The following is a 24,453-nucleotide window of genomic DNA, read 5'->3' as shown; positions in this document are numbered from 1 at the left end:
AATACTCATAACCAGTTCATTGTGTTCTAATGTGTTATAGAGCCTACAAAATGCTGTATAAATACTCATAACCAGTTCATTGTGTTCTAATGTGTTATAGAGCCTACAAAATCCTGTATAAATACTCATAAGCAGTTCATTGTGTTCTAATGTGTTATAGAGCCTACAAAATGCTGTATAAATACTCATAACCAGTTCATTGTGTTCTAATGTGTTATAGAGCCTACAAAATCCTGTATAAATACTCATATGCAGTTCATTGTGTTATAATGTGTTAACAAATAACAAAGTCTGTTAGCTAAGTAGCTAAATGTTTGATAATGTGTTAGAAGCCTTTAGATAACAACCACAGTGATTATAAACAATAATTAAAATGAAAAAGCAGAGGAATGATGTATTAATTTGTACAGATTATAATGCAGCAGCGTCATGGCGCTGGGCTCCTCGGGTCTTTATGCCATCAGCTCGCCTGAACATCTTTTATTGTTTAAAAATTAGCTGTTTATGGATTTTTTTTTTCATCATGAATATAATGTAGATGTCTGTGGTTTCCTGTTTTATGATTTGTTCACGAGTAGACCACACCTTTATAAACATCAGCTGGAGTTGCTGTGGAGCTCTGAGCTACGTGATGGTGGTGGTGGTGGTGGTGGTGGGGGGGTTGTCATTATTTCCCTTAAAGGACCAACAAAAAAAACAACCAAAAAAAAAAAAATTTCCAGACTCAGCATTACGTCACCCGATGGGGCCTCTGAGCTGGAGTAAAACAATACAATGTGCATTTCACAACCGGGAGGGGAAATTCCACCACACACACACACTCACTCACTCTCACACACTCACACACACACTCACACACACTCTCACACACTCTCACACACACACTCACACACACTCACACACACTCACACACACTCACACACACTCACACACACTCACACACACTCACACACACTCACACACACTCACTCACACTCACTCACACTCACTCACACTCACTCACACTCACTCACACTCACTCACACTCACTCACACACTCTCACACACTCTCACTCACTCTCACACACTCTCACTCACTCTCACACACTCTCACTCACTCACACACACACTCTCACTCACTCACACACACACTCTCACTCACTCACACACTCACTCACTCACACACACACTCTCACTCACTCACACACACACTCTCACTCACTCACTCACACACACACTCTCACTCACTCACACACACACTCTCACTCACTCACACACACACTCTCACTCCATCACACACACACACTCTCACTCCATCACACACACACACTCTCACTCCATCACACACACACACTCTCACTCCATCACACACACACACTCTCACTCCATCACACACACACACTCTCACTCCATCACACACACACACTCTCACTCCATCACACACACACACACTCACTCCATCACACACACACACACTCACTCCATCACACACACACACACTCACTCCATCACACACACACACTCACTCCATCACACACACACACACTCACTCCATCACACACACTCACTCCATCACACACACTCACTCCATCACACACACTCACTCCATCACACACACTCACTCCATCACACACACTCACTCCATCACACACACTCACTCCATCACACACACTCACTCCATCACACACACTCACTCCATCACACACACTCACTCCATCACACACACTCACTCCATCACACACACTCACTCCATCACACAAACAAACACACTCTCACACACTCTCACTCCATCACACACAAACAAACACACTTTCTCACACTCTCACTCCATCACACACACACACACACACTCACTCCATCACACACACACACACACTCACTCCATCACACTCTCACTCCATCACACACACACACACACTCACTCCATCACACTCTCACTCCATCACACACACACACACACTCACTCCATCACACACACACACACACTCACTCCATCACACACACACACACACACACTCACTCCATCACACACACACACACACACACACACACACACACACACACACACACACACACACACACACACACACACACACACACACACACACACACACACACACACACACACACACACTCACTCCATCACACACACTCACTCCATCACACACACTCACTCCATCACACACACTCACTCCATCACACACAAACAAACACACTTTCTCACACTCTCACTCCATCACACACACACACACACTCACTCCATCACACTCTCACTCCATCACACACACACACACACTCACTCCATCACACTCTCACTCCATCACACACACACACACACTCACTCCATCACACTCTCACTCCATCACACACACACACACACTCACTCCATCACACACACACACACACTCACTCCATCACACTCTCACTCCATCACACACACACACACTCACTCCATCACACTCTCACTCCATCACACACACACACACTCACTCCATCACACTCTCACTCCATCACACACACACACACACTCACTCCATCACACACACACACACACTCACTCCATCACACACACACACACACTCACTCCAGCACACACACACACACCACAACTCAAGCCATCACACACTCACACACACACACACACACTACACACACACACCCCCACACCACACAACACACACACACACACACACACACACACACACACACACACACACACACACACACACACACACACACACACTCAATCACACACACTCACTCCATCACACACACTCACTCCATCACACACACTCACTCCATCACACACACTCACTCCATCACACACACTCACTCCATCACACACACTCACTCCATCACACACAGACACACTCACAGACACACTCACAGACACACTCACAGACACACTCACAGACACACTCACAGACACACTCACAGACACACTCACAGACACACTCACAGACACACTCACAGATATACAAACAGACATACACACACAGACACACACACTCACTCAATCACACACACACACTCACTCCATCACACACACACACTCACACACAAACACACACACACTCACACACAAACACACACAAACAAACACCACACACACACACAAACAAAGACACTCACACACACACTCACACAGACAGACACACTCACAGACACAGACACACACACAGATATACACACAGACATACACACACTCACACACTCTCACTCCATCACACACACACTCTCACTCCATCACATACACACACACACACACACACACACTCACACACACACACTCACACACACTCACACACACTCACACACACTCACACACACTCACACACACTCACACACACTCACACACACTCACACACACTCACACACACTCACACACACTCAAAGCTTTGAGCTTCTTTACTTCACATTGTGAAGCACTTTGAGCTGCATTTTAAATGTAGAAACAGTTTAAAATGTTGTTAATGCTGCTGTTACTGCGCTCTAATTATCACTCTGATCATCATTATTATTAGCAGTAGTTGCATTATCAGTAATATATGAATTGCAGTTTATATTATTGGCATATTTTAATTATAATAATTTATATTTAATAAGCAATGTTTATTAGAAATTGTGATTAATACTGAATACTTTAATGCCCCAGTGGTCATTAGTAACATTATAAATGCATTTGAGTGTAAAGTGAGGTGTTTTAACTTACTCTGTAGGTTGAGTTTATCGCATTTAGTCGTAGGTCCTGCAATCGCACATTTGTACACATCTCCTTTCCTATTCTGGGGGTAGCCTGTCCAAGGAGCTCCCACTAATAACCTGCAACCCGATTAAACACCATTACACACCAATACACACAATAATATACCATTAAACACCATCAAACATCATTACACATCATTATATAACATTAAACACCACTGCATACCATTACACACCATTAAACACCATTACACACCATCAAACATCATTACACACAATTATATACCATTACACATCATTTTATACCATTAAGCAACATTATATACCATTACACACCACTGTATAACAGTACAAACCATTAACCACCATTACAGACCATTTTATACCATTAAACACCATTACACATCATTAAACGCCATTAGTCAACTTTACACACATTACACACCATCAAACATAATTACACACCATTACAAACCATTACACACCATTGCACACCATTGTGTACCATAACACACCATTATATACCATTATAGACCATTGTATACCATTACACACCATTGTGTACCATAACACACCATTGTGTACCATTATAGACCATTGTATACCATTACAAACCATTACACACCATTATATACCATTATAGACCATTGTATACCATTACAAACCATTACACACCATTATATACCATTATATTTAGCTCCCATGTATCTAACTAGTCTGCTAACACGTTACAATCCTTCACGCTCTCTGAGATCACAAAACTCAGGGCTTTTGGTAGTTCCCAGAATATCTAAGTCTACTAAAGGTGGTAGAGCGTTTTCTTATTTAGCTCCCAAACTTTGGAATAGTCTTCCTGATAGTGTTCGGGGCTCAGACACACTTTCCCAGTTTAAATGTAGATTAAAAACTCATCTCTTCAGTCAGGCGTACACATAATACATCCCATAATATCATGCACCAGTACATCAGACCAGCACATTTTTATGAACGGCAGATATGTTAATCCCTTTCCACTGCTTTTCTCTTTGTACCCATCCCGAGGCGTCCAGACACTGTACCAGCTCCCATCGTCCTCTGTGGGACGAAGCCTTTGGACATCCACTGAGCCGAGGCCGACTCTAAGAATCCTGAGACATCTCCAGTTAGACTCTGTGGTACTCAGAAGATCAGAAGTCCTTAAACCTCACACCAATACCACATTTGTTTGACTATATTACAATCACACCCCCAGTGTCACCCATATGAGGATGGGTTCCCCCTTGAGTCCGGTTCCTCTCAAGGTTTCTTCCTTTACCAATTTAAGGCAGTTTTTCCTTGCCACTGCTGCCTGAGTCACCTCAGACTTGCTCATAGGGGAATAAATACATACACACTGTGAACTATATACATCTAATAATAATCTAGAATTTTTATTCTGTTAATTCTTATTTCTTTTATTATTCGTTATTTCCTTTATCATTAATTATGTTTACCTTCTGCTCTATGTTTATGTTCTGTAAAGCTGCTTTGAGACAATGTCTATTGTAAAAAGCGCTATACAAATAAACTTGAATTGAATTGAACACACCATTGTGTACCATAACACACCATTATATACCATTATAGACCTTTGTATACCATTACAAACCATTACACACCATTATATACCATTACACACCATTATATACCATTATAGACCATTGTATACCATTACAAACCATTACACACCATTATATACCATTACACACCATTATATACCATTATACACCATTATATACCATTACATACCATTACACACCATTATATACCATTACATACCATTACACACCATTATATACCATTATAGACCATTACATACCATTACACACCATTGTGTACCATAACACACCATTATATACCATTATAGACCATTGTACACCATTACACACCATTACACACCATTATATAACATTATAGACCATTGTATACCATTATATACCATTACACACCATTATATACCATTATATACCATTACACACCATTATATACCATTATAGACCATTACACACCATTGTATACCATTATAGACCATTGTATACCATTACAAACCATTACACACCATTATATACCATTATAGACCATTGTATACCATTATATACCATTACACACCATTATATACCATTACATACACCATTATAGACCATTATATACCATTACACACCATTATATACCATTATAGACCATTGTATACCATTAAACACCATTAGTCAACTTTACACACATTACACACCATCAAACATAATTACACCCCATTACAAACCATTATATACCATTATAGACCATTACACACCATTGTGTACCATAACACACCATTATATACCATTATAGACCATTGTATACCATTACAAACCATTACACACCATTATATACCATTATAGACCATTGTATACCATTATATACCATTACACACCATTATATACCATTACACACCATTATATACACCATTATAGACCATTACATACCATTACACACCATTATATACCATTATAGACCATTGTATACCATTAAACACCATTAGTCAACTTTACACACATTACACACCATCAAACATAATTACACCCCATTACAAACCATTACACACCATTATATACCATCACACATTATTATATACAATCACACATCATTACACACCATCACACATAATTACACAACACTATATACCATTACACACTATTAACCACCATTTTATACCATTACACACCACTGTATACCAGTACAAACCATTAACCACCATTACACACCATTATATACCATTACACCATCAAAACCATTAAATACTTTACACATCACTATACACCATTATACACAATTAAACACCATTACCACCAATCTCATGAGGACATCCTTTGTGTGTGTGTGTGTGTGTGTGTGTGTGTGTGTGTGTGTGTGTGTGTGTTTATCAGCAAGCTGGTTACTTTAATATTATATAGTGCTACTCTCCTCCTATGAATTTTGTATCTGATGTTTACAGTAATTGATGGACTGTAAGCTGGTGATTAGAAAAGGCCTTGCCACACACACACACACACACACACACACACACACACACAAAGAGTAAAGATGCCTCATACACATAGTGTTCAGAGGTCTTCACCGGATTGGAATGTATAAAAACAACCTATAAAAACAACCTGCAACTTGTAATGACCTGTGTGTGTGTGTGTGTGTGTGTGTGTGTGTGTGTGTGTGTGGTAAGGCCTTTTTTAATAATAGCTTTGAGCTTGGAGACATTTACCTGGTGCACATGAGCAAAAGAAGCAGATTTTATTAACTTATATGCAAAGAAACATTAAACAAACAAATTAGTAAACAAAAATAAATAAATAAATAAATAAATAAATAAACAAAACATGTACAAAGATTCAATGAAAATACCCCAGTCAAAAAATGCACAAAAAGATAAGAAATCACAAATGTATGTGAAGGTGTGTGTTTGTCTAAACAAACAAACAAACAAACATCCAGAATTTCCTTCAGTATAGTGAGGGGAAGATTAAACACAGCCAACAAATATTCATTATTAAAAAAGGTGTGTGTGTGCGGTGTGTGTGGAGGGGGTTGTGTGTGTGTGTGTGTGTGTGTGTGTGTGTGTGTATAAATAAACACTGCACTGCTGCATCATTTTTTTAGAAGCTGTGCAGCAGAGTTGAACTAGTGAGACAATAACTTACTGTAGGTGCAGGTGTGTGTGTGTGTGTGTGTGTGTGTGTGTGTGTGTGTGTGTGTGTGTGTGTGGGTGTGGTTGTGTGTGTGGGTGTTCCACTTTCTTAGATTACACACAGTAATTCAGACACGGATCATCGTCCAGTCGCATGACCCAATTTCAGCCCAGTTTGAGCTGCTGAACAGACGCCCGATATTCGTCTCAACAATATTCTGACAGAACGTTCAGGAAGTTCTTGGTTGCCTCACTGACTTCATGTTTCCTGTGGCTGCAGACACAACGCTCGACAGCTGCGGTGTTTGTGGTTTTGTCAAATGCTGCGCTGTGAACACTGACATGGACAATTAAACCATCATCTTTGTCGTCTGTTGCAGATGGACATTTGAAAAGTTCCGCTTCCACAATCTCTCAGGGGACAAGTGACTTTTTTTCCTCTATCGACCCTTCCATGAATCTCGTACTTATTCGATCATCTTCTGATTGTCCCGTCAGGAACATTGAATGTTCTTCCAGAGTCTTGAGGGTCCCGTGACACAGCCAGGACACTCGCTGCTCTTGAAGGCTAAAAAATTTATCGTAGGGTCATCCTTAAAAATATTCTTGTTTGCCGTAACCCGGCCGACCGTGTCGATTTAGGACCGACACATTTTTTTATTTTTTTTTTTTTGCTTTAAGTCCGACCGACTCGCCGGTTGTAAATTTGCGTTACCAATTTTTTTTTTACTCTTCAAACAACTAATACAAAAGCAATAAAATAATATGAATTATATTTTGGTAAGTATTGTAAATATACAAATCGCCTCGGCCTACATACAGACGAAGGCTACGTTCTTTCTTTTAAATAAAAACCCGTGACGTCATCTATGTTTACACTATTGGTTACCGAATGTCACACTACGGCCTGTGCGTTCGCTTCGTCTCATTCTCTCTCGTTCACTGTCAGAGTCGACGGGTCGCGCTCGGTAATGATGGCTGCGGCTGCAGTAAACAAAATGTTCGCCGTCACTGTTCAAAATTTGGCAATGGACTTATAACCATTTCCCAGAGTGATGAACAGAAAACAGTAGGTAAACACGAAGGTACATAAAGGTGCCAAACACGCATTTCTATAAATCCCTGAGCAGTAAACGTTGTGTTCAGCGATGTCTTTCCTACATGTCCACAGGATTTCACAGGAAAATTGCCTAAAAAGGTTTTAGATCCAGGACAAAACTAACAGAATATCACTAAATACACTCACTACATAGGGTGTAACATAATGGTTATAAAACCTATCAGCTACAGTTATTAACTGTGTTAGATCAAAGTGTGCTAGGATTCTTTATCAGTGTTTATGTCCTGTTGAGGGCCGGAATGTGTATTGTGTAGCTGCTGGTACAGACTGGTTCCTGCTCTGGGCCTCCACATGCTGTGTGTGTGTGTGTGTGTGTGTGTGTGTGTGTGGGGGGGGGGGGGGGGGGGGGGGGGGGGGGGGGGGTTGGTATGTGTGCGTCAGAGTTACATTCAGCTTATTCAGAAGAACGACATCATCGGCCCCGGCCAATGAAGAACAGGATGTGACTCTCCTTAATAAACAGTCGAAGGCGAGATTGTTGCATCATTGCTAGGAAGTGGTCTGAAATGTTACTGAGCCCCGACTGTGGGGTTATAAACATTAAGCTTCTCAAGATGACATTGAATAACAGACTGCTTTTAGTAAAGATAAAGCAGGAAGTTCCATAAATGGAGGTTGGAGTCACAACCACATGTAGAGGCGACTCTTATATAAGGACTATATATATAGTATATATATATATATATACACACACACACACACACACACACACACACACACATCATTGTCATAGAGAAATTTGCTGTTTACATAAAGATATTAATAATGTCTCACAATATTTACTAACACAACAAATGTCCTGTATCATGTTCCTCTGTTACTGCTGGTTTATTGTATTGAAAGATTCAGTTACATTTACATTATTCTCTTTTTATTTCATTGTACACTCAAAGATGTTTATGGAGAAAATCAAGTTCTCTGTGGCATGATTTCTAGTGTATGTGCAAGGAGGTGTGGCCTCTGTGTCAGTCACGGGGACGGAAGTGTGGCCCCTGTGTCAGTCACGGGGACAGAGGTGTGGCCCCTGTGTCAGTCACGGGGACGGAGGTGTGGCCTCTGTGTCAGTCACGGGGACGGAAGTGTGGCCCCTGTGTCAGTCACGGGGACAGAGGTTTGGCCCCTGTGTCAGTCACGGGGACGGAGGTGTGGCCTCTGTGTCAGTCACGGGGACCGAGGTGTGGCCCCCGTGTCAGTCACGGGGACGGAAGTGTGGCCTCTGTGTCAGTCACGGGGACCGAGGTGTGGCCCCTGTGTCAGTCACGGGGACGGAGGTGTGGCCTCTGTGTCAGTCACGGGGACGGAAGTGTGGCCCCTGTGTCAGTCACGGGGACAGAGGTTTGGCTCCTGTGTCAGTCACGGGGACGGAGGTGTGGCCTCTGTGTCAGTCACGGGGACCGAGGTGTGGCCCCCGTGTCAGTCACGGGGACGGAAGTGTGGCCTCTGTGTCAGTCACGGGGACCGAGGTGTGGCCCCCGTGTCAGTCACGGGGACGGAAGTGTGGCCTCTGTGTCAGTCACAGGGACGGAAGTGTGGCCCCTGTGTCAGTCACAGGGACGGAGGTGTGGCCAATGTGTCAGTTCTAGTAGTCCTACGGGCAGGGGTGTGGCCTATTTTTCTGTCACAGGTGTTTTCTGTAGCAGGGTTGTCAGTCCTGGAGAAGGAGGCGTGGCCTCTGTGTCAGTCTGAGCAAAGTATCAGTAAATAAAACCAACTCTAAACTTTTTTTTTATACATTGAACTTCAGGTTGCCTTGACTTCACCCTGAACTTTATAAAAATAATCACTAATCTGAGCTTTTAGGTCACTGAAAAAACATCAGCCAACATTCCGCACTACAACACAGAACCTTAACCAAAATCTCTGGGAAGATCCGATTAAAACCACAGTGACACAAAGAAGCCTGGACGTGCAGGGGAAAATTTTACTGTTCTGAATATTATTTTGCTTATTGTTCCCACTCTGCATGCAGCATCCTCATCCTCTGGCACATTAGGAAATGACAGCACAGCAAGTCATGACTCTCTGCATTTGTTTGTGCAGCAAATGAACGGAAGGAACCCGTTTTTCTTCAGATAAGCTCCAGAGAAACCGTGTTCCACAGGGATCTATGGCCTGCAGCCACTACACCCCAACACAGGAAGTGCAGGAGGAAGTGCCGCTGTATAGCATGTGAATATGTGTGTGTGTGTGTGTGTGTGTGTACTGTACGTGGAGTAAGAAAATATATGTGCTGAATTATACGGGCATGCTTTAGAATCTTCAGCAACTAGTTAGTTATTAGGGGGTTCCTCAGTTTTAGTGATGGAGGTGTTCCTCAGTTTTAGTGATGGAGGTGTGGCCTATTTGCCCAACAGTCTTCAGTAAGGAGGTGTGGCCTATGTGGCTGTCAGTATTAATGAAGAAATCTTCCATCAGTCACAGAAAGAAGGTGTGGCCTCGGTTATTGTTAGTCCTAACTAAGGAGGTGTAGCTTCTCGCCTGTCAGTCTAAATGTAGTGGTTGTGACCTAAGCATCTGTTAGGTCTAGTAAAGGAGAAGCAGCTGTTACTCCTAATTCAGGAGGTGTGAATTCTTGTTTAATAAAGGTGTTATGGCCTGTGTATCTGTCACTCCCAGTGAAATAGGCGTGGCCTGTGTATCTGTCCGTCTAATGAAGGAGGTGTGGCCTCTGTGACTATTAATCCCAATAAAGAAAACGTGACTCCTTGTCTGTCAATCCAAAAAAAATGAGGTGTGGTCTATAAGTGTTAATGAAGGGGGTGTGGCTTGTGTATGTGGCAATGCTAAATTAGGAGGTGTGGTCTTGGTATCTGCTGGTTCCAGTAAAGTGGGTGTTGCTTCTTGAATGTAAAATATGTATGATATACAAACATGTTAGTTAGTGAATGCAGATGATAAAGTACCAATTCTCCAGAAGGGGTGGAGCATGATGGATTGGGGGCCATCCCTAATTTGCATATTCATAGGATCTGTATTTTTTGCACGATGAAGGCAAAAGTGCCAGCATTCTGTCTTACACAAATATGTAATTTACTGTTGAATATAAAACACACACACACACACACACACACACACACACACACACACACACACACACACACACACACACACACACACCTTACCATTTCCCTTGGTGATTGCTGAACTGCTGCACTGTGTATCCAAACTCATCAGCTTTTGGGCCCAAGAATATTTTGGCTCCTGATGTTCCCACGTTAAATCCCTGAGAGTGTTCAATACACCAACCTGCACACACACACACACACACACACACACACACACACACACACACAGTTACATGAGACACATAGACACAAAGTGCAAGACGTAACCTGCACACACAGAAACACATCACAGAAACTATCCTGTAGAAACACACACATTTTACAAGATCTAACACACACACACACACACACACACTTGCCTTTAACCATGCCTCAGCATGATGGCACAAACTCGGTCACTAATTCTCACACACATACACCACATAAAACAACCTGTCGGTATGCACACACATTCGCGCACACGCGCACACACACACACACACACACCATCAGTCTATAATAATTATGTTGCTTTGTAGAAGCCAACATTCTGTTTTCCTATTTAAGCTTAGACATAAACTTATCAACTCCTCTTAAGGCTTTCAAGCCAGATGCACCAAATTCGGATATGTTATAGTCCCTGGTCTGAAGTTTGTTGCTTTTACTTTTCTAAGCGATCCGATTTCCGGTACTTCCGGTACCGGGTCTCAAAGTGGCCTTTTTTCCCCATAGACTCCCATTATAAAGTTTAGAGGTTTATAACTTGGCAAGCTTTCGAACTGTCTACACCGAACTCGACCAGCTCCTTTAGGGCGATACTCTGTACAAAGGTTTAAATTGGTGTACCGACTGGCCTTCCGGTTGTCCCACAGCCCCACCCCCAATATATGCAAAATCAAAACAAATTTACAACATTGACATGTGACATATCAAAACACTCACGTGAATGTCACGTGAAAATCAAAAATCGTACAATATGGGCATGTCATATATCAAAACACTCAGCCCAATGTTGGGAACTTCCTCAAGAGTATTCGGATGAATTGTGCTTGTCACATGCTTGTCTCCACTTGCCTCCAAATGTTTTGGCACCCTAGCTTTCGGTCCACTTGGCTCCGAACGTAACACTGATCCTTATGTCCACTCGCCCCCGAAAAACACCGGCCTTTGCGAATACTTGCTTTGTCAAAGCCAACATCTTCAACAAGTTCTTCTTCACACATATTTTCAGATTTATCACGTAACATAAAAGCTTCATTGAGCACGTGATGACTTTTGTCCCTCATATGTTACACACTTTGGACTGAATTCTGCATCACTCTTCAGTCTCTCTCCTCATAATAAATTCCTCTCGAGCCGCAGTTCTCCTAACAAACATCGCATTCTCCTAAATCGCCTCTGAAAACAACACAGGAACAAACACGAGCCACAAAAACGAAACTGTTTACTTTATCATCATTCCTCCCGCAGCACTCTCGCTTTACCGAGGGACATCACGTCTGTCTAGACGTCTCTACGATGATGAGAGAATTTAAACACATCCTTGGAAGAAAAAAAAACAGGAAGTTTAGGCCATGAGTGGAAATCCCAACACGGTTACGACCGCGTGCGGACGTGCCGTGTCGGAAAAAATGGAATCGTTCCATTCCTTGCCTTCGGGCGCATCATTGCAAACCTTATTTGCAACCGACAAGTTAAAGCATTGTCAAGCTGTTTTAATGAATATTTTAGATGTATCATGGCGCCCGAACCCGTATGACTTTGAACGGTGACCGCGAACATTTTGTTTACTGCAGTCGCAGTACCAAAAATTGGTCGGTCTTAACGCAGATTTACAACCGGAAAGTCGGTCGGACTTAAAGCAAAAAAATATATATATATTTGAGGGTTACGGCAAACAAGAATAATTTTAAGGATGGCCTGGTGGCGTTAGCATCATCTTTAGCACTGCCCATACACTTTTTTGTCTAATTTCCAGAAGTGATGTGAATATTATGACACAATCACAGCATCTTCTCCTACTGTTTTAATATAAAAGCTAGTTGTTTTTTTTGTTTTTGTTTTTAAAATGAGATTATAGTCATAAACCGTGTTATTATAAACAAAAGGAAAAGATCCTCTATTACTTGTTGGAGCAAAACTAAAGAATGGCAGACATCGAGCATGTCTTGGCTAATCCTGTTCATTTGGGGGGAAAGGAAAAAAAAATCATTCCTTTAATATCTTACACACAAATCACATATCACAGATTATAGGAAGCCTTCAGAGACATTCCACACATCCAGCAACATGTCGATGTCTGACAGGTTTGATCCTGTCCTCGTGTCCCCGTAAAGTAAAGTAAAGGTGATGTGAAAGCTTAAAGTGAAGTAACAGTAGTTTACAGGAAGGACAATTAAGCTGAGGAAAGCAGGAGCACAAACCAAATGCTCAGTACTGAGGTTTAAATTCAGCTTTAAGAAGTTTTTTGTTCGGTTTTGTTCGTTTATTAGGGGCTCCTGAGTGATGCAACAGAACTTCCATCCCATCAGTTAGAGATCATGTAGATGTAGATCCCTAAGTCCTCCTCACAACAGGCTTTAACATGCATCCTGGATCACACGTCCGAGGTCAGATGTGTCTCTCTCTCAGTTCTTGTAGTTCTCAAGTCCTTACTAATATATTAGAGATTAACTTTATTTAATGTTGTAGGTTTAGGTCCAGATGCATAGGCCACACCTCCTTCATTAAAGCTGACAAGAAGTCAAACCTTAATATGGGCAAACAGATGCAAAAGCCACGCCTCTTTTACTAGGACTGACAGACACAAAGGCCACACCTCTTTTACTAGGACAAACAGATGCAAAGGCCACACCCCTTTAATTGGACTGACAGATGCAAAGGCCACGCCTCTTTTACAAGGAATTACAGATTCTTAGGCCACGCCTCCTTTGCTAGGACTGACAGACTAGAAGCCACACCTCCATAAAGCGTACCTGCGATCCTGTGTGAAGCACCATGACAGAAGGGTGTGTGATTAAGTTACACATTTACATGACGTATAGAAACGTTCGGGTTTTTAATCGACTGATGAGGAAATGAATGTGATGTCACTGGAAATGGAGTCATCAGTGTCCTGATGTGTAGCGAGTGTCCCAACTCTGGGAGCTACAGAGGTGATTGAGACACTCTCACTGGCATCCCGTCTCCTGTGGAAGAGTTCGGTGGAGACTGGAGACGCACGTTAATGCCAGGTGTGAACAGGACATAAGACACCACAACATCCAATAGAAACCAGTGTCTGTGCTCTCACGATGGAAAGGGCGTGTACTTTCTCTCCACGGCCAATCGTATCAGCAGGAGACATAAACTCATGTAGGTGTATCGTCTGTGTATGTAAATGAGTAGCAGATTTAGAAAAAAAAAATATATATATATATATATATATATATATATATATATATATATATATATATATATATATATATATAAACATGTCCTGGAGGAAGCACATGTCCTTAAGACTCCCTGGTTGGTTGTTGACTTACAATAAAGAAGGGCTGTTGGGAATTCAAAAAGACCAAATAGAGGAGAAAATGTGAACACACACACACACACACACACACACACACACACACACAAATATATATAAATAGAAACAAGCAGGAGGGTGTAGAACAGGTAAGATGTTTTCAGGTCTGTAGAACACTAGAGCTAGTGATGAACCTTACAAGCTCAAGTACAGGAAGTGATGTCGCTGTTCCTAGGGTGGATCAGTAATAGTCTAGAAACAAACGTAGCCTCTTTTCCTGTGACTGGTAGCATTTCTTTCTGACAGGATTTTAAAATTAAGACCATGCTGTTGTTCAGTTGTAGGATGATCCCTCAGGCCAGGAACCAGCACGAAACTTCAGAAAAGTATCAAGGCAAAGCAGAGCGCAGAGATACTGGATAGCTGGATACGACACCAACGAGTTCACGATCTGGAGCAGGCATTTCTCTCGACGTCTATGAAAGGCAGCATTGTTACACAAGCTATCAACAAACCACATCAGAGTCAACAGACTTAAAACCAGAGATCAGTAGAGCCGTGTGCCGTGTCCGCAACAAACTCAGAGAGAAGATCCTCCATCCTTTAAGTAAAGAAAATATCGGTACACGTCCGAACTACACCAAGCTTTAATTAACGATACACGTCCACATCGAGTTTGGGTAAAGTTTAGTAAAACTTTCTTACGTTCTTCTTCTTCAAAACATCATGGAAGACGTTCTGATGATCTATCAGCTTTCTACACTAACAACACTAACAGCCTTAATACAGAGAGGTGCATCTTAATAATAATTATTATGGTCTTTGACTAAGTGTACATGATTCACTCGTCTGTATTACACACTTAGATTTATTGCAGTAAACTTTCCTCATGCATTACACGCAGACTTTTCAGAACCACACCACAGCCTCTGGGTTTCGCAGAGGAAGAAAAAAATTGCGGAAGAAAGATGAAAAAAAACAAACAAACAAAAAAAAAAAGTGTGGTAACACATAAGACCACACATGAGAAGTTGAGAGAGGTAAAGAGCAAGACCAAGAATGATAGATATGGCTGTTAAACTAAGAGACCCTTAGAAGAGAAAGAAAGAGAGAGAGAGAGAGAGAGAGAGGCAGACAGAAAGAGAGAGAGAGACAGAAAGAGAGACAGAGAGACAGAGAGAGAGAGAGAGAGAGAGATAGAGAGAGAGAGGCAGACAGATAGAGAAAAAAACAAAGAGAGAGGGACAGACAGACTGACAAAGAGAGAGAGACAGAGAGAGAGAGAGAGGCAGACAGATAGAGACAGACAAAGAGATAGGAACAGACAGACAGACAGACAGACAGACAGACAGACAGACAGAGAAAGAGAGAGAGGGAGACAAAGAGATGGGGACAGACAGACAGACAAAGAAAGAGACAAAGAAAGAGAGAGAGAGAGAGAGAGAGAGAGAGAGAGAGAGAGAGAGAGAGAGATTAGATGAAATTCAAAATAAAAGGTAGAGGAATGTAATGGAAGGGTCAGGCATGGGGTCAAATAGACAGGAAGAGATACGGGAAGATACAGAAAGAGAGAGAGAGAGAGAGAGAGAGAGAGAGAGAGAGAGAGAGAGAGAAAGAGAGAGAAAGAAAGAGAGAGAGAGAGAGGCAGACAGATAGAGACAGACAAAGAGATAGGAACAGACAGACAGACAAAGAAAGAGAGAGAGAGAGAGAGAGAGAAAGAAAGAGAGAGAGAGAGAGGCAGACAGATAGAGACAGACAAAGAGATAGGAACAGACAGACAGACAAAGAAAGAGAGAGAGAGAGAGAGAGAGAGAGAGAGAGATCAGTTAGGTCAGTGCTGTTCATTCTGTTCCAATACAGTTCCAGTTCACTGGCCGCTTTATGGCCATAAGCCGACTAACCCACTTTAGAGCAGAAGTCTGGACCTTTTACAGCCACCACATGTTTGAGTACACAAACACCACAGGGTCAGAAGGGCACGATACAGATGAGTGCATATGTTTGTGTGTCCCCCCATATTATTTTATCAGTCTGTCTGATAACAAATGAGCAGTGAGACGATATATTAGGAATATGACCATCTGTGTCCTGCTGTGATGATGAGTTCCTCTTAATGAGTGAAGAGTTCCTCTTAAGATGAAGTGGTTCCTCGTACAGTACAGAAAACATCATACTAATATCTGGAACATCTGCTAAACAAATTCTCTCACAAGTCTCTCATTCTACAAGCTTGTCATGTTAACAACTTCATGCCTCCCATCTATGATGACCATTTTCCCCAGTGACCAATAATCCTGCACCATTCATCTCAACCTCCAGTCAGTGATTCATACAAAATAGATTAAAAAGTCAACATATAACCATTTTCTTTAGTGTGTATTGCCCAACTCAGCTGCCTCGGGTCTTAATAGAAATGATAACTTTTAATAACTAACTAACTAACTAACTAACTAACTAACTAACTAACTAAAAACAAACAAACAAACAAACAAACAAACAAAGTCTGTGGTGATGTGAGCAAAGGGAATTTTTTTCTTTTTTGGCCAGACAAACTTCCGCCCTCTTACAACACAGTCTGTTATGAGTATATATGTGTATACATACATACATACATACACACACACACACACACACACACACACACACACACTGTACTACGTTTCCTATTAAAAAAAAGTATCTACAAGACCAACAGTTTCCACAGTTTCTCAGTTTAGCGCTTGTCCAAAGGTTAATGTCCATATGTTAATGACTTTAGGGCGTGTCAACGTTACTGAGCAAAAAGTGTGTACATAATAAAGTGTGTCTGACACCGACATACAGGGACTTTACAAAAGTTTACTTTTGTATGATAAAGAGTTTAATAGGAGAGATTGAATTTGATCAATTCGTGAGAAATACAACAGACATGACAGGCATCTTTATATATATATATATATATATATATATATATATATATATATATATATATATATATATATATATACACACACATACACACACTTCTAAATTATTATTACACACACACACACACACACACACACACACACACACACACACACACACACACACACACACACACACACCACCTCTGTCTGCACGCACGACTGCACACATTCATTATCCTAAGCACAGGTGGATAAACCACCTTTTAATCTAAACCATGTCACGTGCACATATTACAGTGTAAGACCTGGGTCTTTTGTCTGGAATGTTATGTGGTTTAAACCCATGCAGTGTTAATGCACTAACACTCACCCTGTAAGATGAGCAGCAGCGGCAGCAGCAGCGGCAGCAGCAGCGGCAGCAGCGCGCGCTTCTTCAGCTCCATGTTCATGCCGTTCAGGAGTCGCGCTAACTTTTCTCCTGCAGGCGCTCGAGGAGGCTTTATGAATAATTAATGACCGTAGGTGGATTCAGCCAATCACAAACCGATGAAACAGCGATGGCTTCAGCCAATCACGACTATTTATCCACTTTGTGAGCTCACAAAAATTAATTTGTGGCAGGGTTGCCAGATTGTCTGGCGTCGATCCGACTAATGGAAATGTTCTCCGGCTGAATTTGCATAGATTGAATGAATAAAAAGTTGGTTTTAATCATTTAAAAAAGCAAACAAACAAACAAACAAACAAACAAACAAAGAACCAACCAATGATAATCTGATTATATAGAGCTAAATAAATATTATTATCGGAACGAATTAAAATGTGAACATATAAAACATATATGGATTGTATAAAAGATTCATGTATGGTGTATTGTTATTAAAATAACTTAAACAAACAAATAAATATATATTACGTTTTACGGTTAGTAATTATAATTAAAATATAATAACAGCATAACTAAAGACGACATAATAATCATTATAGAGATTAGAAAAACAATATCAAATAAACAATAAAAAATACATTCATAATTAAATAGATAAATAAGGATCAATCCTTTAATTTAACGTCTGTTATTATTATTTTTTTCATAGCTTTAATATAATACTCATTATCATAGAAATAAGCCAGTTAAAAAAGCTAAAAACTCTATATGCTTGTAACATAACTCATAATCCATTTAAAATCATCCAAGATCATGTATAAAGAACATAGTGGAGGGAAAAAACGACGTACAATCTGGCAACCATGTTGGAAGGACCGTGTCGTGACGTCACAAGTGGGCTAGAACTTCCAACAAACAGTGAAAAAGATTCCATGTATGGGATTAAGTCTCCTGTGGGAGTTTCTTGTAACTCCTGACTCTCTTTATCTCTTCACCTGATTCACTTGAACAGCTCAGTTACAGCTGCCTTGGTGTACAGTGATTCACAAGCTTTTATCTCAACACCACTGCCTGACCCCGATCATGTGTGTTTAACTGTAAGGGTTTGTAATTCTGTGACAATTTGACTCAGAAACTTGCAGATCTGAATCTGAGCTTAAAGGATGTGGTTAGCCAGAGGAGACTCGGTTACTGGCCTCACCCAAAGCTACCGAATTTATTCATGAAAGAAGTTTGTGTGGGGTTTTTTCTCGTCTGTTTAATGATGTGTGACAGTTAGTTCTTAGTGACAGTTAGTTCCTGTTCTCACTTTTCTCACTCATAACATCTATAAAATGTCATTTCCTCACAGAAGCATAAACTCCTCTGAAGATACTGAAGATGTTGAGAAGCTCAGAGTTACTCTCCAGTGTGACATCTGAGACTTCTTAAATGCTCATGTCAAATAAGCATCTACACTAAAAGCAGTAGTGGCTCTGGGTTACTGATCAGAAGGTCCATACTGTACATTTTATAGGATTATACATTAAAGCTGCAGTATGCAACCTTCTTTGTGTGATGCTACAAAATGTTAATCAATGTTACAATTCCTCCAAATCCCACAATGCCAAAAAACACATACTGCTGCTTTATATAATCCAAGTCAGCAATCCAATATTGTGTTTACATGTACCGATCAGAAGGTCAGGGGTTCAAGCCTCAGCACTGCCCTGTTGGGTCCCTGAGCAAGGCCCCTAACCCTCTCCACTCCTCTCCAGACCCTGTGACCTGACCCATGAAAATAAAAAGATATCACTGAGCTGTTATGTATAAGGCTTCTTCTTTACTTCAACCGGGGAACGAGCCGTTACCATAGAGTCGATTCAAAATTGGGTTTATCGTGGTCCTGTGAATCTGGAGGTTGATCTGTTCAGGAGTACACACACACACACACACACACACACACACACACACACACACACACACACACACACACACATAGAGGTCTGTACACACCTAACCAGAAGCAGAAGGCAGTACAAGCATCACGTCTGAACATGGATAGCTTTAGATTTGCATATCCACATATGGTGCTGGAGTGTGTGATAGGGCCCGGAGATGAGGTATGCACTTTCACCGAATATTCAGTAACCACATGGTGGAGGCATGGCCAGGAGCACAAGCTTACGCCACAAAACTTCCACAAACATTATCCTTCAACATTAAACCAACAACCAGGTTGTTTTTCTGTTCTCAGCTTGACCACTGAACTGCACTTCTCACAGTTCTTCCTAATGCTAACAACAACAAACTAGAAATTGTCTTAATGTTTTAGCACAAGATCATCTACTGCTTTTTTACTTTCCATGGCTAAAATGTAAAAAGAATTAAAGCAGCGTTTTGTTTTATTGCACCATAGATTTGTTTATTTCTGTTTTCAAACATTTGATCTAGCATTTATAAAAATTTCAGGTCGTGTTTTAAGTTATTTGCTCGATGCTAATATTTAATTTTATACACAACTTCTTCTTCTTCGTCTTCTTCTACTATTATTATTACTATTACTATTTAAACATTTAAAGCTGCAGTATGCAACTTTTGTTTGTCCAAAATGAAATGTGTAACCAGAGTAAACTCATCCTCCATTCTCAACAGAGGTGGGAAGTAACGGAGTAAAAATACTTCGTTACTGTACTTAAGTACATTTTTCTGGTATCAGTATTTTACTCCACTATTTATTTTTCGGACAACTTTTGACTTTTACTCATTACATTTTTACACAAATATCTGTACTTTTTACTTCTTACATTTCCCAAACGGACTCGTTACTTTTAGTATTATTCCTTCTCATTGGACGCTGTTTCCAGCCTATCATCCTATCATTGTGCGGCTTTTTCCCCATGTGACTGGTGTACTGTATTATTTACTGGCTATCAGACATAGACTAAGGATAGCGGAGCTAACAATGAGCAGCGCCTACAAAAGGAATGGCTAATGTTCATTCAGAGGGAGTCACCGATGTTAAAATAACTAACAACGAGGACATTCCTGAACACACATGGCCATATATGAGGGAGATGTTTGTAATAATCGGCGTCACAAAGGATTCCTGGCAAATGCGTTGTGTCACCCAGGGGCTTCTAGCCCTTTTAGGGTGGCTTCAGCCCCCTGTCTGTAATCTCAGCCACCGTAAAACTATAAGGATCATTTTTACTTTCATAAATAAACAATAAAAATGACGATAAAATGCAGGACATGTCGTCGATGGGAAAGAAAATTATTTATCAGTTTGATCCAAGAGCGATTTTTTTTACTTTGCTTTTACACGCGCGTGTTGTAGTCTCTCAAAAGTGCGTCTTTTCAGCTGTCTGCTTTATTTGAACGGAAAAGCACGGGTACGCGCAGCGTGCACGCGCAGTCAGAGCTGGAGGCGTTTATCTATAACGTTAATCGGCGTAAAAAGACGCAAAGACGGCAACCAAAAGCAGTGAAATGTCACTATTCTTATTACCAGGGTTGTCATATAATATATAATATAGAACTCTTCTTGTTTTAAATTCTCACTGAGGGCTAAAAACCCCTAAAGATGAAACCCTAGAACTGCCCCTGGTGTCAACCCAAAAACACGAAGTGCTTAATTTAATTAACATTAATTTTGTCATTTGTAAAACATCACAATAATTTTGAGTTGTTTTGAAGGACAGAGCTGGAATCTCCCTACAGTTTGGGATATGGCCTTGGTGATACACTTGGTATACATTATATTTCCAAAAGTATTGGGTCACCTGACCTTCCCTGCTATATGTGGTTGGTTTCTGATCTCATCCCTACTGAACACCTTTGGGATGAATGTGAACGCTGACTCCACCCTACATCAGTGCCTTTCGTAACACACTTGTAGCTGATGAACACAAATATTCATCAGCACGCTCCAAAAATATATATACATAGGCCTACACACACACACACACACACATAAAACATGACGTCCAGTTACCAGCATGACACTAAACAGGTAGTAGTATCGGCGACTTTTTACTTAAGTACATGTCAGAGCCCATACTTCTTTACTTTAACTTGAGTAAAAGAGTTCTTCTACTTTTACTGGAGTCTTTTAAAAAATGAGTATCCGTACTTCTACTTGAGTGAAGGATGTGTGTACTTTTGCCACCTCTGATTCTCAATGTACAGACCTGTGTGTGTGTGTGTGTGTGTGTGTGTGTGTGTGTGTGTGTGTGTGTGTGTACATGTGTGTGTGTGCGTGTGTGTTCTCCTGAACAGATCCACCTCCAGATTCACAGGACCACGATAAACCCAATTAGTATTAATTTTATATATTATATATACAGTCCTATTCCTCAGACCTTTGAAACATAAAGTGAGTTTTCTCCTCTGCTCTGAGCAAGGTCCCATGCATACTCGATGCATAGAGCATTACATTTTCTGTATTTGTCTTCTGACTAGATCCAGATAAATCTGCCAACCCCTAAGGTCAAAAAGTTCACAGAGACTCTTTAAATTTCATCATCAAAATTTTTACAGTTTTTTAAAAATTCAATTACAATTGATGAACTTATTTTTTTTATAATGCAGTAAATGCAGTACTACTTTAAAGCTGCAGTAAAGAAAACTTTTTGGTTCAAGACTACGTTGAAGACTTTGATTCAAGCTGCAGCATATAAGCATCTTTGAAAATAAATAAATAAATAAATAAATAAATAAATAAATGTGTAATCATGGTTTTTCTTTTGAGGTCTCAAAGTGACGTCCTACTATACATTAAAGGTGCAGTATGTAACTTAACTGTGTGACGCTACAAAATATTAATCCACAATAAAATTCCTCCAAATCTCAGAATGTCAAAAAAAAAAACAAAAAAAAAACCCATATACTTCTGCTTCAAATAATGCAAGTCAACAATCGGAGCATTACATGTGTTTACATGTTTAAACAAGTCCAGTTTAAGTGATCACACAGTCAAGAACCTTTTTGAATCACCATAGCAACCGTAATATGGGTCGAGGTGAAATCCTCCACCTTATTAAAGTTACTACTGTAGAAGATCGGACATGATTCATTATTAAAGCATAAACGAGATAAATCAATAAACAGACGGCTCTTATCGTGGTTCACGCTAACGATACTAGCAGTTACTCCACTTCCTGTCTGGGATACGTGAGTGGTTATACATTAACAGCTATACAGAGACTCAGAAATGTCTGGCAGTAAACTTTCCTCCTGTTTGTTCTGCTTTAGCACAGGTACAGACCTGTCAGACTGGGTGTGGATGTACGGAGACGTCAGTCACTAAACATGTAGCTCCAGGGGATTAGTCAGGAGTCAGCATGACTTTCTGCCTTAAATTAACCAGAAACACTGACTAAAGAACGACGCCATGGGGAAGTTTTTTATTAATAGCTGCACAGATTGTGTATGTGTGTGTGAGTGTGTTTATAGTTAACTAAAACCCAGACTTCATAAAGAAACCCGTCTCAGAGCTCATACTGAACTCTAATCTCCACTCTGGAACATATGAAATGTCTTTACATTGAAGTGTGTGTGGATTGTTTAGACAGTCTCGTGCTACTTCATGCCTCGGTGTGAGATGTGTGCGCTTGGGTGCAGATGCCTGACATCAGTCTCTTGGAAAAAGATATTATTTCCCCATATTTTGGAACGTATTATACTATAATGCTAATGAGAAATACGGTGTAGCAAGAGTCCAAGGACAGAAACAAATGCTGGACTCTATGACACTTGGCTAGTTAGAGATCTAGTTAAATAAAGGTTGTAAACAAAAGGATGATAAAAATGTTTAAGACATTTGTGTACATCAAAAGAAAGTTCTGGAAAGATGGAAAGAATTTTTTTTTCAAATGGTTGGATCAGGTCAGCTTCTTCTTCATCTTCTTCATCTTCTGCTTCTTCTTCTTCAGGATTAAAGATTCATCTTTGTTTCCTCACTAATATCTAACCACAGTCTTCAAAGTGAGCACAAATGAGCGACATCATTCCATTCGGTCTTACCAGAAAAGGAAACATTTCTAATATATTTTTTATTTGCTTGAAGTACAGATAATTAAGATAATCTCTCATTATTAAAATGAACAAAAATAAAATCTGCAGAATGACCAAATGACAGGGGCAGTAATATTTAGAT

At 40.6% G+C, this 24,453-nt stretch overlaps 1 protein-coding gene across 2 annotated transcripts in view; it reads right to left on the bottom strand.

Annotated features, from left to right (window-relative positions):
- itga2.2 (integrin, alpha 2 (CD49B, alpha 2 subunit of VLA-2 receptor), tandem duplicate 2) overlaps positions 1-18,452 on the bottom strand; it is a 38,007-nt gene extending 19,555 nt beyond the window's left edge. For both annotated transcript variants that reach the window (XM_027143434.2, XM_047805045.1), the window contains exons 1-3: positions 18,297-18,452; positions 11,603-11,726; positions 3,692-3,801 (exon numbers count right to left, since the gene is read on the bottom strand). In XM_027143434.2, coding sequence (XP_026999235.2) covers positions 3,692-3,801; positions 11,603-11,726; positions 18,297-18,375 — 313 coding nt within the window. In that variant the 5' untranslated portion in view covers positions 18,376-18,452. The remainder of the gene's footprint in view (positions 1-3,691; positions 3,802-11,602; positions 11,727-18,296) is intronic.
- Between the last annotated feature and the right edge of the window lie 6,001 nt (positions 18,453-24,453).

The sequence above is a fragment of the Tachysurus fulvidraco genome, chromosome 20 (genome assembly GCF_022655615.1).
Source record: "Tachysurus fulvidraco isolate hzauxx_2018 chromosome 20, HZAU_PFXX_2.0, whole genome shotgun sequence".
Taxonomy (NCBI): Eukaryota; Metazoa; Chordata; class Actinopteri; order Siluriformes; family Bagridae; genus Tachysurus; species Tachysurus fulvidraco.
The sequence above is the reverse complement of the archived record's forward strand: the minus strand, read 5'-3'. Positions and strand labels throughout refer to the sequence as shown.